At 34.3% G+C, this 16,788-nt stretch overlaps 3 protein-coding genes and 1 non-coding gene across 4 annotated transcripts; 1 reads left to right on the top strand and 3 right to left on the bottom strand.

Annotated features, from left to right (window-relative positions):
• Positions 1 to 62: 62 nt before the first annotated feature.
• On the bottom strand, positions 63 to 3,122 carry LOC127794481 (U2 small nuclear ribonucleoprotein A'). Its single transcript, XM_052325598.1, has 8 exons — positions 2,913 to 3,122; positions 2,629 to 2,669; positions 2,368 to 2,497; positions 2,072 to 2,277; positions 1,416 to 1,589; positions 1,070 to 1,120; positions 691 to 885; positions 63 to 365 (listed from the first exon to the last, which is right to left on the bottom strand). Exons 1-8 carry the CDS (start codon positions 2,992 to 2,994, stop codon positions 360 to 362), a joined length of 885 nt encoding a protein of 294 aa, XP_052181558.1. The 5' UTR covers positions 2,995 to 3,122; the 3' UTR covers positions 63 to 359.
• A 1,291-nt stretch (positions 3,123 to 4,413) lies between these two features.
• LOC127796091 (U1 spliceosomal RNA) lies at positions 4,414 to 4,574 on the bottom strand. The gene has a single exon (XR_008021924.1). It is a non-coding gene; the product is annotated as a U1 spliceosomal RNA (small nuclear RNA).
• A 638-nt stretch (positions 4,575 to 5,212) lies between these two features.
• Positions 5,213 to 8,616, bottom strand: LOC127794005 (uncharacterized). Its single transcript, XM_052324860.1, has 3 exons — positions 8,455 to 8,616; positions 8,070 to 8,174; positions 5,213 to 5,593 (listed from the first exon to the last, which is right to left on the bottom strand). Exons 1-3 carry the CDS (start codon positions 8,521 to 8,523, stop codon positions 5,552 to 5,554), a joined length of 216 nt encoding a protein of 71 aa, XP_052180820.1. The 5' UTR covers positions 8,524 to 8,616; the 3' UTR covers positions 5,213 to 5,551.
• Positions 8,617 to 12,587: 3,971 nt separating this feature from the next.
• Positions 12,588 to 16,309, top strand: LOC127794200 (4-coumarate--CoA ligase 2). Its single transcript, XM_052325138.1, has 5 exons — positions 12,588 to 13,670; positions 15,166 to 15,364; positions 15,476 to 15,689; positions 15,794 to 15,896; positions 16,036 to 16,309. The coding sequence occupies exons 1-5, from the start codon at positions 12,675 to 12,677 to the stop codon at positions 16,153 to 16,155; spliced, it is 1,632 nt and encodes a 543-aa protein (XP_052181098.1). The 5' UTR covers positions 12,588 to 12,674; the 3' UTR covers positions 16,156 to 16,309.
• Positions 16,310 to 16,788: the final 479 nt, after the last annotated feature.

Here is a 16,788-nt window from a genome sequence, read left to right as displayed (position 1 = left end):
AACCTTTATCCAGTGTTGGCAAAAGTAGCCATTTATTGCAGGAAAAATTAACATGGTACGAATAGTCAAACTGGAGGAAATATATTTTCCTCTCTCAATGCCATTTTCACCATCAAGTCATTTGAACATAATGAGAACTTAGTCTGTAAAAATTACAAATTGTCATCCCTTTGCTGAAAATATTGAGAACACCAATTGATTCTATCAATACTTGGCCAATAAAAACTACTCAATCCTAGGCTATTTTAGATTAAAGGAAAAGCTCTAAGCATACAGTAACAGTACAAAAGGAACAGCAAAAGTTTAGTCTTTCCATCCGCTAAATTAATGTAACTCGCTTGGCAGTGCAGGGCATCTGTCTAATCCTGAAAGGAAAAACATAAAAAAAAATTGTCAATTTTGGTATGACCCTGTGCATATTGGTCAGTGGGAGAGCTAAAATGGCTATGAAAGTCCAGCTTGAGCCAAAGTATTTATGTGCTTCTGTCAACGATCTAAAGAAACAAGTACAACTTACAAACAATAATCAAGAAAAGCCATGAGAATCATTCATGTCATATGGTACAAAGATTATGAAAAATGTACACAGCCCATACTTTGACCATTTTAGCTAACAAGCAGTTGTAATTATCACTTGGGAAATGAAGCATTTTGATCTCAAATTATCTGTAAAAAAACATTAGTAATTACCTGTTCCATTTCTGAAGATTCATTATTCTTTTTAGGTTCAGCATCTCTTGATCCATCATTAGATTCATTTTGCTCATCTGTAGCCATTTTGTCCTCTATTTGCCCTTCATTTTGGTCCTTTTTGCCTGCCTCATTGTCAGGCATAGCGTCACTATCACCAATCAGATCTGCAGGAAGCTGGCCTGTCTTCAGTGCCTACTTACCATGATTTCAACCAACATACAAACAACCGAAGATCATCATATGTTAGAAACAACAAATATTACCTATCAAATGGTCAAAATCCAATGAAAAGGAAAAAAAATTGCAATAGCCACCTTGTGGGCTAGGAGAGAGCGAGCAACAAGAAAATAATAAATAATTTGGCAGTTGAGATCACCTTTTCAAGCCTTGCTACCTCTTCAAGAGTTTGAGAATTGATGATGGCAGCCTGCAATAATATTGTTAAAACACATATTAACAATTGAGAATTTTCTCACAAAAAGCTATGATGCATATTGAAGGTTTTGTGAAACAAGGATCCAAATCATTGGTTAATTTTGTGAGCCAAGTCACAGGCAGAGATTGCACCTCATTGTATGACAGTAATCACAGAAAGGAAAACAAAAGTCTTCTATAATTCCTATTTTGATGAAGAATCTCTCCCATCTAGGATTTGGCCTTGAGCAATTAAAAAGAAAATCCACAGACAAAACTAATGAGAGAAAAAAGATGCAAGACATTACCTTGATGGCTATAATTTGCTCTGGTGTAGGGACCACCATTTTAGGTGCCTGCTCTTCCTTTGGAACCTCCGGGGTAGCTGGAACGTCAACAGGAACAAATGTCTTGGCAGATTCCTTTTTGGCTTTTTCTTCAGCCTCTTGTGATGAAAAGAGGTTTTGTGCCTCAAGTCGCTCCTATGCCAGCAAAAGAAGAAAGAAAAAGAATCACATTTGGAAATACAAGCACATATGATATGCTGAAACAACCAATAAAAGCAACAGTTCAAATACAAAGTTGCAGAGAATTACATAATCAACAAAATTAAAGCAATTGCAAAATATAAATGGAAAATTAAAGCAAACCACACCCCTTTAAATACAAAGTTACATTTTCAGTCAATTGCATGCATATAAAATTAAAGAAAATGGTTTCTGTTAAATTAGCTAATGGAATGGAAAGTAATGCCTTTTCAAGATGCAGAGGAATCGTTTCTTGATAATTGCAAGGGCAGATGAATAAGAATTTACCAGTCACAAAATTATAAAACAAAGAATATATGTAAAATCGAACAGATAGACATTTCACTCAACCAAGATAAGCTTGGCTCAAAAACATCAACCAGCAGCATGCCCAAAAAAGTCAGTCAAAAAGTATGTGAATATAATGCCAAACAGACCTTTTGTTTCACTTTCTTGAAGTCCAACAAGCGCAATGACTTGAGTTTGTGGATGACATATAAACGGTAGTTTGGTTTCTTTGTGATATTATTGTCAAGCAGACTAAGAAACTGCAGGTTTGGGAATGATGCAAGGGGATCAATCTCCACCAGGTTGGTTAGACGATTGTTTGTAAGGACCAAAGTGTGCAATTTCGGCAGGAACTCTGAAAATTCACGAAAAAACATATCAAGCTACACCCCTTAAAAATGAAAAAATAAAATAATTGAAATAAATTAAATACCCATGACCTGACCTCCAATGTTTGGATTGATGCGGGTAATCCTATTATTGTTAACAAGCAAAGTTCCAAGTCGATTTAGGTAAGGAAAATTTTCCAGCTTAACTATCTCATTGTCTGAAAGATCAATGGTGTCAAATTGATCCTACACACGAATCAGGTATAATTAACAGAGCTCATGGATCCCATTAAGACAAACATAAATAAGTAGAAATTTCAAGCATACAAGCGAAACCTAGTTTTAGTCAATTACCAAGTCCCAGAAGCTGAACTCACCTCAGTCGCACCCAGGTTTTCTATTACAGGAATCTTATTCCCTACAGAAACAAAAGATACAAAAAATGGGCATAACCACAAATATCAATAAATTAATTAATATTACAAAAATTTAGGGGTCGCGGTGAAGGAATCAACAACAGCTTTGCCAAAATAGACTTGTTCAAATGAACATTACAAATGATGTTAGGGTTTCAGAAACCACAAGTCCGTCGTATATATGCGTGCGTATCTGCAGATGCTTAAACAAATACTGGAGATAATACATGTATGTGGAACCCTACCTCGAAGATCCAATTCGCGCTCTCGAATGGCATTGAAGAAGTGAGGGCTTTTCCAAATCAAGTCCGCTGTTAGTCTGACCATCTTCTTCTTTCTTCTTCTCCTTCTTCGGGCGGTTCGCTATGCGTTCTAGACGCCAAAAACCTCTACTTCAACTTTCCCAGTGCCCCGTTCGAAGCGAGAGAGTTTTCCCCAGGACCCCTGCATATTGTTGAAATTACACCTTGTCCCCTGCAATAGTTGTCTTTGTTCACGGCGATTGAAAAGAATGGAGAGACGTCTGGTGTCTGATGTGGCTGCCACGTGGAGTAATAATTTTCAACCTTAACTTGTCAAGTCATTATTTAATGTCAAAATTTATAGTTTAAAATTATGATAAATTTTATATCAAATGATACAATTAAAAATTGAGTCTGAATTTGAAGATTTAAGTAAAAATTAAGTAACTTCTGATAATTTATCCTACTTCTTAATTTAAATTTTTTTAATTACCAAATTAATTATATGTTATGATTTAAAGATGACATCAAACATAATTATCATATCTTTTAACACTAAATTAGCAAAGTGGCATCTTTAAGCCTAATGAACCTAAGAGTTTAAGGATCAAAGTTTTCAATAAGACATTATAAGACATTATAAAGTGGTCGATATAGTTAGGTTGTCTCCAACCATATTTTTTATTATATCACAAATAATTCACTTTATATTTTTTTATTTCGAAACTGTATTTATTCCAATCACACTCTCTATTATAATCTTTATTTGATTCTCTATTGCAGAAATCTAAAAAATCCTGCCGTGATCGATTAGAAAAAACTAATCATTGCTTATTGAAATTGAAAAAAAAGTTGTAGAAACTAAGCAGTATCTCAATGAAGACATTGCTGTCAGCGATTGTTTATTTTCTCTGATTATTTATCTTCTCGATGAGGATGTTGTTGCCACTATCAACTACTTATCTCAATTTTTTGCTGTGACTATGCGTCTTCTTTATCCATGACCTCTTCTTTTTCTAGGTGTTCAATTGCCTTCAAAGTGCTTTATCTTTTTCATCTTTTCCAATGGAGTTTCATGAATCGACGATGACAATTGCGATAGCAATGCCTCCAACGATAACCGTTGTGGAAAGGGGTGGCAAGACTTGCAGTGGATGACGATAATGGGCTCACCAATAAAGGTGAGGGATTCGACATTTGTTATTTGAATGGTAAACTATTTTTGCAATGACGAGCTACTTTGGAGCAGTTTCAATCGACCCCTTTCCTAAAATTTTGGCCTAACAAGTGGAGTTTAGCTGCCTTGGAGAGACCTTTAGTGGCACTCTCAGCCCCCTTTCGTAAGCATATTCTTGGATAAGTTAAATTCACAATTTGTATAAATTCAAGACTTAAATTAACAATAATAACTTTTCAATAAAAAATAAAAAAATGCAACGTCATCATAAATTAAAATCCAACAATCCAACTCAGTAATAAAATTGTAATTTCAAATTTAGGCAGGCAGGGGGCTGCGCGTACGCAAGCCCCCGCTATCATAAATTATGACATAGGCTCGACCACTGGGGCCGACCTTAGGCAAATGCACCTCCGAAGTGCAATAGAGGCTACCAACCTAGGCTATGGGTCTTCTTGATCACCCATTAGCCCTGTCCAGGTAAGTATGTTGCATTGGCTGATTTCCGTTCCTTTGTATTCGCGTCTCTCACCTCGTTGTCTCTTTGCGAATTCGATGTGGGATTGCAACAATTGAAATGTGAGAGACGTTATAATTATAAATTTATAATAATAATATAATGATTAATGAAGATGCATTGAAACTTGGAGTTGGAGGCTGATTTACGGTTCAAAACACAAACATGACTGAGAGGAATGTTAGGCAAGAGAAATGAAATAACCACAAAATCATTCCACGGTTTCCCGCATATATAAAACATTATGTAAAGGTTCTATTTGTATTATGTCATCCCGAATGTTTCCAGTTCCTTTCACATGTTTGTGGCTGAAAAAAGAACACAAGCTTATTGTAAATTGTCTTGTTTCAATTCACAATCATACAAAGAAGCATCGTATTGGAACATCAAAATGTTAGGCTTTAAATGCATTAATTTTATCGTAGTTAATAATTAATTACAAGTAGAGATGTAAATGGATGTTAATTAATCCTGTTTAAAGTTAAAATAAGTATAAAAAATGGATAGAGACGTAAAAGTTATTGTAAATTGTTTTTAAGTTGAACACAATTAGAGGTAATTGGTGCTCCATTTATTACCAAAACAGGTATGATTTCGTCTGGCAGATCAAACAAAATATACCAAATGTACAACTTTCTCAAAGGATACTAAAATGAAGGTAAAAGGTACAGTTGTTCCTTAACATGCTAAGATCGATTCGTTTGTGCAAAAATTTCGTATCAATATAATCACAACCACATATAGCAGACTTGCCTGTAAATTTAATTAGCGTGGATGGACTACAAAAATGGCGACTGAGGTGCTCTTCCCGGCATACGCAACCGTTTTCACGAAGCATTACACATTCAAAATTCCTATATGAATATTCACTGAAGTTGGCCAGTGAATACAAGGGATGAAGGTTGGCCAGTAAAAGTTCACAATACTTAAGTCTCAAACTCCCGCTGGTCAGTACCCTTTGTTTCCTCGAATTCGAGCTCTCATGTCAACCTGAAAGGAAAATAAGTAAGATATGGTAGAGTTTGAGGAAATTCTGCCAACAAAAATTAATATCAATGAAACTGAAACTGTCAGCTCATAAATCATATGATTTGGGCATCTAAATCTTTAATTAAACAGCGGCAACAGCTATACATTATTGAGGCAGTTCAGAGCGACTTCAGAGATGATTTTCTTAGTTTATCTTGAAGCAATATGATGCTGTATCATCGTTGGAAATGTTTTTGCAGACTATCATTCAATAATACTAACTATACTACCATATAGAGGATATGCAGAATTCAGCTTGCAGTAAAATTTTTAGTCTTTGGCTTGTTTTGAAGTAAAACAACAACAACAATAACATGCCAAGCCCTTATATGTGAGGTTGTATTGAAGTAAAATATTTTACATAAATATGATTGTAAATGGAAAACATATTACAGGTAAAAGGACTTCACCAATCATATTTCATGGTGTTTGGTAGCCATCTTAAAAATTTTATGCAGTAGATAACTTCAAACACACTGCCAGCCAAAAAGGCTTACAACATTTGACACACACAATTCAAGAAAGCATTTCATTGAACTTCTTCTTAGCATAAAATCATAGAGTTCAAACTGCCACCTTCTCACTGTCATTGATCCTTCTCCAGAACAAAAACAAAATCCTCATCAGAGAAAACAGAGTAGGATTGACTTGTAAGCATTTGTGATTGGTGTCAAAGCTAATTAGTTGCTTTTAAGTTTTAAGAACACACAAGCTTCTAAGTTCCTCCAGAAACTTAATGTGACCTGTAAGTTTGCCTACAATTCTGTTATGAATGTGATAGCTAACACCTACACATGCGATAGCCAACTTTCAACTACATTGTTGAAGATAGCTTTATCTGTTGTGTTGCCATGGAATAATTGGAATTCATATGGTCAGCATTTCTTGACGGACTTCCAGGAGAATTTACAAAAAAGATATGGTGGTGGAAAAGAAGGAATTGCTGCTCCTAATGGCCTGAAAATAGAGTTCTGATTCTTCAGACTCAAACTGGGGGAGCAGATGCAGTACCATATAGAATGATCCATAGGCAATCAATAAGCTAGCCAAAGTGAAGACACAGATTTCAGAAGTCAAAAAAGGAATGAGGAAAAATATTGAAACATTTTTTGTATTGCAGACAGAAGATCAAGCTTCCATTCGATATATGACAGATAACCTTTACTTCCGGCAGAAGATTGGGAAAATGATTTGCTGAAATTTGATAAGAAATTTTTAGTTACTAATATCTTACAACTTTTACAGCTAAGAACATTTCCCCTAGGTTATGCACAATCAAAGACTGCAAACAAGGGAAATATTTATGGGAAAACATTTATAGTGGGAGAAGGGAAGTTTTACATCCCTCCATAACTTTTTGACAAATTCATTTTCACAAAACTGAACCCATTGGAAACATAAATTACACAGATGAATGGTATGCACAGAATTTCTTCCTCAGTTTTCAAAATCTGTGCATTTGCATTACTTAATGGACACTGATAAATGTGCCAACTGGGCTGGCCGACCAAGTTGGTACCCCAAATAATTATTATCCCAAAAGCATTCCCCAACAGAAACATGCAAACAAAATTGGAAGGACAAAAAATTTGTGGTGAGATTGGCTAATCCAACTTCGACTACTATCATAATCCACCTTGATGGCTGCATTTTTTTACTAATATACAGTTTAATCCATTTAAAGATCCCATCCTCCCTGCTCTCCTTCTTCAATCTTTATTTCTCCAATATGCTTGTGGTTTATTTCTATTTACGGACAAATAATTTTAGACTTCCTACTACATCTAAATTTATTATTAATTGTAAATTAGAGTAAGATTACAATATACATAGCTGATCCTCCTCTCACATCAAATAAGCATATAGAAAATCAGACCACGGATAATTTTTCTAGGCCAATGGATATTGTAGATCCTCAGAGAACAGCAAAGCATGTTGAATTCCTAAACGACAAGCAAAAAAACAGATTGCTAATCTTCAAATTCCAAGCCAAGAGAAATTGACCTGAAACATGACTAAAATTTTTTCATAGCCATTCACATATGTAATAAGTTGACAAGCATATCCTCTTGGGGCCAATTTGAAGTAGCGTTTCAGTTTATCTAATGCCTAGATTTGGCTGTTGTGGACCTCATGGTTGTGATTCATGAACTGTTCTGATCAATTGTCACTTGTGAGCAAGTATTGCATGGAGAAGAGAAGTGCATTGATGTATCAAAAGAGCAGGGTAAATTCTTCAAAAACTAGAGGGCAAAAAAAAAAAAAATTAAACACAAAATCATAAGTTTTAAAACAAAGTCATGATCTAAACTACATATCATGGTCAGTAATTTCAATTTTTACCACAGCTTCTAATATGTCAACAAGTAGACTTGAATAACTATTCTAAACCTATAAAGATAACAAAAGGAAATGCTAAAATGGGTAAAGGACATGCCTGGCCTCTCTTGCAATTGAAATATGTTTCCCGTAGTCCCACACACTCGCTTGATATCGACGGGCTCTTCTCCTTGGCACATTCCCTATATGATCGGTTCTCAACCTAGAGAAAGAACAAAGCATGGCAATCACTTCAAGGATACGAATATATTAACAAAGCATGACAATTCAGACGAAGAAACAAATAAACAGCATCTAGGCTATCTGAATCGGAACTTCCGAAATCTAATTCTGTTACTTCTGTGAGCAAACAATCGACAAGTCGCAATCAAAGTCGCCAATCCAATAGCTCCTCAACCACTCCATCAATACGACGCGTAATTCGATCGTGGATGCGTTCATGGACAGGGATAAACAGAAGCGCACAGAGAGGAAGAAGGTACCTTAACACAGTCGGACTCGCTAAGACACTTGACCAGCTCCTGAGCCAAGCCCTTGCAAGACTTCGACATTTTGCGCGTAAAAAGAAACCAAACCCTAGTCTTCTGACTTCTGGTATCTAAAAAACTATCTTCTCCTCTTCCTTGGTTACACTTTATGGCATAGTTTGTTGGTTATTGTTCTCTTTTGTACTTTGGTTATCAAATTATTTGGGTAAATCATACCTAATTTATAATGTTTTTTGGAGAGAGATGAAACAAAAATTAATAAAATAAAAATGAGTGAAAAAAGGGTTCACCTCTGTTTGAGAGAGAATATATAGGAACATATGTTTAATGAAAATGGAATTTTGTCATTAAACATGAGAAAATACTTTCTATTTTATTTAATCTCACCAAACTCTTGCAAACCCCATTTTAGGCTTAATTACAAGGAGATTCATGTGGTTACCACTTTAGGTTTATTAGAAATGAAGCATCTTTATAAGCTTGGTAGTGACATTGACCCCAAACAGATGAAAAAAAAAAATGAATAATGTTAACAATACTTGGTATGATATATTTGTGATATATTTAAGTCAAAATTGTTATTGTCACTCATTTTCTCCAACAATGAACTATTTGCTAAATTGGTTTTCTTAACTACCAAAAGCTTTGATTTTCTCTCATTTCCGCTTTCGCTTTCTAAGTGCATTCAAAATTAAAGAAAATCTCAATTTTTATAGCTTAGTTTGGCAATCCCAACACACCATTGTTTCATATGACCTTTGCCATTGTTGATCGTCGCTCAACACTTCTATTGTCACATTTTCACTAGTTAGTTAGGCATCCTCTATCATTTCTCAAATCAATTTTTTAATTTTGCATCTATACACATGCATTGTCTAATTTCCTACTTTATTTTTTTTTTTTTCATTTTTGACTTGATTTCTGTATATTTCTCATAGATATTTTGATCATTCTATATTTTCAATCAGCCGTGGTTGAATCCAAATGATTTTTAGCTTAGATTTGATTGATTCCTGCATTAATTGTCAAGTGGGTTTGTTGGTGGATTTTCTTTGTTTTATTTTATTCTTTCAACTTCAAAGTTCAGTACCTTATTTCATTTGTGGTCATAATTAATGCCGACACAGTGACGTGTTTTTTTCCGCTATGTTTTCTAGTGCTGTACAAAGGTTCAATCAGATTCATAATTGTTTGTTCAAAATTTTGATTCAAAATTACTTGTACTGAAGCAGCTAATATTCAAAGCTCAGTTATTTCTAACCTGACAAGCAATATTGGAATGCTTAAGCACCACGAATCGTGTTACATGAATCAACGGGATAATAAGTTTGATGGTCGAATCGAATTTTATAAATAGAACTTCATCATCAATCATCAAGGGGCCGTGAACGGGAGAAGTCCGATCGGGTTTGCTTCACAAAGTCCGGTGTTTCATCCAAAGACAACAACTACAAATCACATAAGGATATTTTTGTCATTTAACACTTTCAATCTTTATTTCGATAATCCAATTATTTGTACAAATAATATTTTCTTAAACACCATAATGTTTTTCACTATGTGTACCTTGACCCTCATCTTTTGGTTTATTTTAATTGGAACTCATTCATATTTTATTTGGGATTCAAAATTGCATATTCAACCAACGGATTATATCTTTTGGCCAATTTCGAGTTAGAATAACTTTAATCCACGCTATGATTTTTGGTGAAATTGAATTCTATCTGTTGGTCTCAATCTCATTTGCGAAACCTAATTTTGGGCTTGACCTATTTTGAACCAATTTGATTGAATTTTAAATGTAAAATTATCTATGTCTTAATACAATTAACTTATTTTATAATTATTAACAGATAACACTTGAGCCTAAATTCTTTAGGAGTTCACGCATTAGTTCTCCTGAATTCCTCCCAAGGCCTGATAATTCACCAAATTATTGTCTAAGTCTGCTTCGATCAAATTTTAAATATTTTTTAATATTTAAAAATTTTAATATTACGTTATTTTTAGTTTTTAAACACTTCTATTAATTATTAATAAATATATCATATTTTAAAATATTGTTCCAAATAATAAAATTGTTTGAATACTAAAATAATATACATTTATTGTATTTTGGTTGCAAATAAATTCCTAAACTAGAAGTAAAAAGCTTTGTTTGGGAAGAAGCTAGTAAAAAATGGAATGAAAATTAGTAAAATAAAATAAACAATGGAATGTAAAATATTTGTTCTTGTTTTGGGCACTACAAGATAGAAAGTAGTATAAATTAAGGTAAAATATATTTTAATTAGCAATGAATAAAATAGAAAAAAATTAAATAGAAAGTGATCTTTTTGTATCTTATTCACATTGTGAATCTTATTTTTCTTTTTCCCATAAACATAACGATATTATTGAATCATGTTAAATTTATTTTATTTATTAGTAAATAATAATATCAATTGATTATCCTGAGATCGTACATGATTACCTAAGAGTTAATGTAAAGATATAATTTAATTCACATATATGATTGAAAATGCATATTTTGTGTTGCTAAATGATAAAAAAAAGTATATTTTGGTCTTTTTAAAAAAATTAGCTTCCAAAATTTAAAATTCATTATTATATAGTTGAATTATTTCCATAAATTTTTTCTTATAAGGTAATGTTTGTTAAAATGAGTAAGATAAAGTTGTATCAAGATCACGTATTTATAAAGTCAAAAATAATTTATCCAAAAAGGAGAGAGATAAATTTATTTAGAATGTTCAAAATAAGAAGTTGCATGACTTATTTTTAAATAAATTTAACAAATATAATAAAAAATACTTTTATTCGAAATAATTTTTAAATTCTATTTTTTTCAATCTATATCTTAATTAACAAATATATTTCCTAAATGAATTATGTTCATAATTGTTTATTGAGTCTAGGTTCACATACATGAATGGTCATTTAATCACAATTCATTAGACCATTTAATGCCTTCATTTTTTTATGCAATCCATTGTTTGAATAACAATGAAACATGCATGAACTATTTTTTTTTTTTCCTCGTATCTCTTATTTACTTCATAGAGGTTGTTGAGCTGGCCATGTTTATTGTTTAATAATATTTAATATTACAACATCAAAGAAGTAAGAAAATTATTATTTTTCATAATTTTATATAAAAAAATATCATTAGATTAGCACTGTAATGCAATAATATTAATATTTTTATGAATAATATTATATATGAGTTATCAGTTATATGTTACATTCTTATTGAAAGAGATGTTAGATAAATGAAACATACATAGTGTCTCCTTAATCTCCTTTAATGAAGAGGTGTCATATAACTAATGATATTATCATAGTTATGACTTTTAGTATTATTTTATTTTTATAAATTTGATTCGTGGGTAAAAATAAAATTGAGAAAAATAAATAGATTGGAGGCACCTATTTAGGTTTTAATCAGGTAATTTTATTATTTCATATTGGTCCTTAGGTGGTCGTGGGGTTGGAAGGGGACAATTATTATTTATTAAAGAAGCATATTACAAGAGGTTTGTAAAAGATAAAGTGACCTATAAAAATGACTCAAGTTATAATTTAAATAAATGATTTAATATAATTAGATAAAACTAAATTATATAATTGACTTTATATAATTAGATAAAAACTTAATATCGCATTGTTTGTATAGGTATACTAATAAAACTGCATATAATCTGGTCATGAATAACGTCCAGATATGTAAACATCAAATAAAAACAAGAGAAATTAAATGTTGGCTTTCTATGCATGTACTGTTGTGGCGGACGTCCAGCACACCAACCCCGCCACGGCGGGAGTAGGTGAAGGGGCAAATAAGGAATAGTAACAATTTTCTAAAGTCAAAGCAACTCCAACATCCCACCATTAGGGAATTTCTATTCTGGGCCGGGTCTACACCCTTTTACCTACCTACTGGACCCCTCACTCTCTATCCCACCAACCGCACCCAATAGATTCCACCATCATCACCCAATTCACTTTCCACTTTTACCCCTGCAACCAATCAAAAATCACTATCCACCCCCTCCTCCACCAACCCCCTTCCCCTTCCCCACCAACTCTCCTAACAATGCTTCCTATATATCCATTTCTGTGCATTTTTTCTTTCATATATTCAGAAACATTGCCAACTTCCATTAATTCCGACCGACTCATTCATTGCCTTTGTTTCCGATTTTGTTTCATCAATGGAAGCGAAAACACAACCACAAGAAATGATTTTCCGGTCGAAGTTGCCGGATATCTACATCCCAAAGCACCTCTCTTTACATGCGTATTGCTTCGAGAACATTTCGAAATTCAGTTCGAGGCCTTGCCTGATCAACGGCTCAACGGGCGAGATCTGCACCTACGCCGACGTCGAGCTCATGGCGAGGAAGGTGGCAGCCGGTCTCGACAAGCTCGGCGTCCGGCAGGGCGACACTATCATGCTCCTGCTACCGAACTCGCCGGAGTTCGTCTTCGCCTTCCTCGGCGCGTCCTACCGCGGCGCCGTCACCACCATGGCCAATCCGTTCTTCACCCCCGCTGAGGTGATCAAGCACGCGAAGGCCTCCGGCGCAAAACTCATCGTCACGCAAGCTTGCCACGTGGAGAAAGTGAAGGACTACGCATTCGAAAATCACGTGAAACTCATCTGTATCGACGCTCCGCCTCCGGAGAGCGGTTGCCTGCACTTCTCGGAGCTGACGCAGGCCGAAGAGCGAGACGCGCCGGAGGTGGAGATCGACCCCGATGACGTCGTAGCGCTTCCGTACTCCTCCGGGACCACGGGGTTGCCGAAGGGGGTGATGCTGACTCACAAAGGACAGGTGACGAGCGTGGCGCAGCAGGTTGACGGGGAGAATCCGAACTTGTATATTCACAGAGAAGATGTGATGATGTGTGCGTTGCCGTTGTTCCATGTCTACTCGCTGAACGTGATGCTGTGCGGGCTGAGAGTGGGGGCGGCGATTCTGATAATGCAGAAGTTCGAGATAGGGTCGTTCTTGGAGCTGATACAGAGGTACAAGGTTACGATCGGACCGGTCGTGCCGCCAATCGTGTTGGCGATCGCGAAGAGCCCGGTGGTCGATAATTACGATCTGTCGTCTATCCGGACGGTGATGTCCGGCGCGGCGCCGCTGGGGAAAGAGCTCGAAGATACTGTCAGAGCCAAGTTTCCGAACGCCAAGCTTGGCCAGGTACGTATACACGTTGCCACCATTTAATTTCGGCCAATATCTTTTGTAACCATTGTCATGACTCATGCACATTTTATCGGTTATTGAAATATTTTAAAATATAATATACTTATTATAAATCAATAAAAATATTTTAAAACTGAGGTTAAAATAAAGTTCATTTAATTCAATTTTCTTATCAAAATATGTAGCAGTTTTGAATACATTCATCGAAATAAATAGATTAATCAATTGAGTTAGGAAGTTATTTTCAAAACTACCACTAATTATGCATGTCATAATTCATGAAATGATTTTTTAATTTTCTCTTTGCTGGTTAAACAATCATTTCTTTTATAAATATGAATCATCATTATGAGTTTTCTTTATTGATTAAATAACCATATTATTTGGAATTAAAAATTTATATAGAAATTATGTTTAAATGTTACCTTTTGTAATGTGTGACAAGGGCTAAGACATTATACAATTAAGATTTATTAAGTAAAATTATTACACAACAGTGATTATTAGACTATTATCACGTTATTTATGTGCATAATATTTAATGGGTCTATAAGTTTTTGTATTTGTTTTAAGTTTAAATGTTACTAATATTTATTAATTTATAAATAAATAATTCCCAGCCAAAATCAAGAAACCAACCTAATTAAGTTGCCTTGAAAAGCATTTTATTTTTTTAAAATTATAATTCAAAACTAGGACCCACAATATCTATCTAAAAGGCAATGATCACTCGTCATGAACAATATAAAAAAGAAAGGAAAAGAAACACTAGCGATTAGGGGTCCAATAATTGAACTCTTAACTTAACTTTGAAGACTTGAAACTTGAAGTAGCATCAGCATGACGATAATTTCACACCAACATCCCAACCCCATAACCACTTTTCTTTACCTCTCATCTAATAATTTTGTAAAATAACATAAAAATATGATTAGTGAAAAAAATAATAATACACAAATACAAAAGTCTTCGGCAGTATTTGTAGTTTAAGTGTAACAATGACATTGGTTTATGGTGAAATTTTGAGTGTTTATCTAACTTTTATTTTTCAAAAAATATCACCATTAATACTTCATTGCACTAAATTATTTTATCAAAATTATTCTATCACGTTTTTCTAACCATATGAAGGGGATGGATTAATGTGTGTGCACATTATATTCCATAAGTATAAAAAAATGCGAAACAATACACTTATTATGATAGATATTCTTTTTTGAAAGAAAATTATGTTATAATAACTTATAGTTTCTAATTTCAAAAATACCATTATCTTATCATTCCAACAGCATTATTTTTTTTTTTTTTCTAAAAGATAAGATATGATTAATTTGCATAAACAGATAATGTTATATAAGAAAAAATTACATAAGATATAAATCTATTAATTAGGATTAAAAATTCATTTAAAGCTCAAATTATAAAACATATTTATGGATAAAAAAAAGTACTGAAGAAGTGGAAGTACCTGATTGGTTGCGTGCTATAGGGATATGGAATGACCGAGGCGGGGCCGGTGTTGGCGATGTGCTTGGCGTTTGCGAAGGAGCCCTTTGAGATAAAGTCCGGTGCCTGTGGGACTGTCGTCAGGAACGCCGAGATGAAGATCGTCGATCCCGAAACTGGAGTTTCTCTTCTCCGGAACCAGCCCGGCGAGATTTGCATCAGAGGCGACCAAATCATGAAAGGTATATATATATATAGAAGATAAATATAACAGGGGAGAGTGGTGAGCTTGATTGATTAGCAGAGTATCGCGTCGAGTGCAGAATATGTAATGTACCTGTATATTGTTGCAGGTTATCTGAATGATCCAGAGGCGACGGAGAGAACAATAGACAAGGAAGGATGGCTACACACGGGCGACATCGGCTACATCGACGACGATGACGAGTTGTTCATCGTCGACCGATTGAAAGAGCTCATCAAATACAAGGGCTTCCAGGTCGCCCCCGCTGAACTTGAGGCCCTCCTCCTTTCCCATCCCGACGTGTCGGACGCTGCCGTTGTCCCGTAAGCACACATCAATCGTCAATCAATTCGATCGAGTTATATTGCTCTTTTAATTTCAATCTTTAATTGACAAACACATCTATTTTGCTCCACGGTTAAATCAGCATGAAAGATGAATCGGCGGGAGAGGTTCCGGTTGCTTTTGTCGTCAGAGCAAATGGATCCAAGATCACTGAGGATGAAATCAAACAATTCATATCCAAACAGGTTATATTTTGTTCCAACACATACATTAAACTTACTCATAATTAAGACTAATTGTATCAAAATTGTTTTAGATCAGACTCTTACCAACGACATACATATGTTAGATTGATGGAAATTGGATCGGTGTTGTGTGCTGCAGGTAGTTTTCTACAAAAGAATAAGCCGAGTGTTCTTCATCGATGCCATTCCCAAGGCTGCGTCCGGCAAGATCTTGAGGAAGGACTTGCGAGCAAGACTAGCAGCTGGTCTTCCAAAGTAACTAAAAGTTTCGTTGACGTTGACGTTGACGATCATTGCTTCTGCTTCTGCCTTTTCTGGCTTATATATATATATATAAAATTACTTGATTGATGATGAAACGCGATCTGTATTCTGTAACAGTAAATGTGAAACATAAACTCCGCTTCACCTCACCCACCGTTCGTAATATGTGAAAGCCATATTCCGTACATACAACCTCAATTCCACAAGGAATTTTTAGATAAAATAATTCAACAAATTAATATTATTTATCTATGAAAATACAGAACTGACCATGGAGAGGCAAACAAAAACTATATCACAATTATTTATCAACTATATGGATTCAAAATAAAAACTAATCTCATAATGAGAATCCTTTTACAACGTACACACACATATATATATATAACATCACAATTATTGTTCCCAATAACTTTTTCATATTTTAAAAGTGGTGAATAATCTTTTCATTATTACCGCTATAAAATATTTCTCTTTCAATATATATTACCAAACAACAATCATTCAATAAAGCATTTCTTAGGTGATTGCACGGCCGAGTTTTCACTGTTTTCTGCATTATTCTTTGTTTCAACTAACTTCTTAGCAAGATCCCCAATCTTTTTTAAATTCTAAAAACCTTTTTATT

The sequence above is a fragment of the Diospyros lotus genome, chromosome 2 (genome assembly GCF_014633365.1).
Source record: "Diospyros lotus cultivar Yz01 chromosome 2, ASM1463336v1, whole genome shotgun sequence".
Taxonomy (NCBI): domain Eukaryota; kingdom Viridiplantae; phylum Streptophyta; class Magnoliopsida; order Ericales; family Ebenaceae; genus Diospyros; species Diospyros lotus.
Note: the sequence above shows the minus strand (reverse complement) of the source record. Positions and strands in the feature narration are given on the sequence as shown.

Coding starts and splice junctions, on each gene's coding strand:
- LOC127794200 (XM_052325138.1), top strand. CDS start 12,675: ATGGAAGCGAAAACACAACCACAAGAAATGATTTTCCGGTCGAAGTTG. Junction 15,365..15,475: donor AGGCGACCAAATCATGAAAG/GTATATATATAT, acceptor ATATTGTTGCAG/GTTATCTGAATGATCCAGAG. Junction 15,897..16,035: donor AACAATTCATATCCAAACAG/GTTATATTTTGT, acceptor TGTGTGCTGCAG/GTAGTTTTCTACAAAAGAAT.
- LOC127794005 (XM_052324860.1), bottom strand. CDS start 8,523: ATGTCGAAGTCTTGCAAGGGCTTGGCTCAGGAGCTGGTCAAGTGTCTT. Junction 8,175..8,454: donor GCGAGTCCGACTGTGTTAAG/GTACCTTCTTCC, acceptor TTCTTTCTCTAG/GTTGAGAACCGATCATATAG. Junction 5,594..8,069: donor TCAATTGCAAGAGAGGCCAG/GCATGTCCTTTA, acceptor TTTTCCTTTCAG/GTTGACATGAGAGCTCGAAT.
- LOC127794481 (XM_052325598.1), bottom strand. CDS start 2,994: ATGGTCAGACTAACAGCGGACTTGATTTGGAAAAGCCCTCACTTCTTC. Junction 2,670..2,912: donor GCGCGAATTGGATCTTCGAG/GTAGGGTTCCAC, acceptor TTGTTTCTGTAG/GGAATAAGATTCCTGTAATA. Junction 1,121..1,415: donor AGCAAATTATAGCCATCAAG/GTAATGTCTTGC, acceptor ATATTATTGCAG/GCTGCCATCATCAATTCTCA.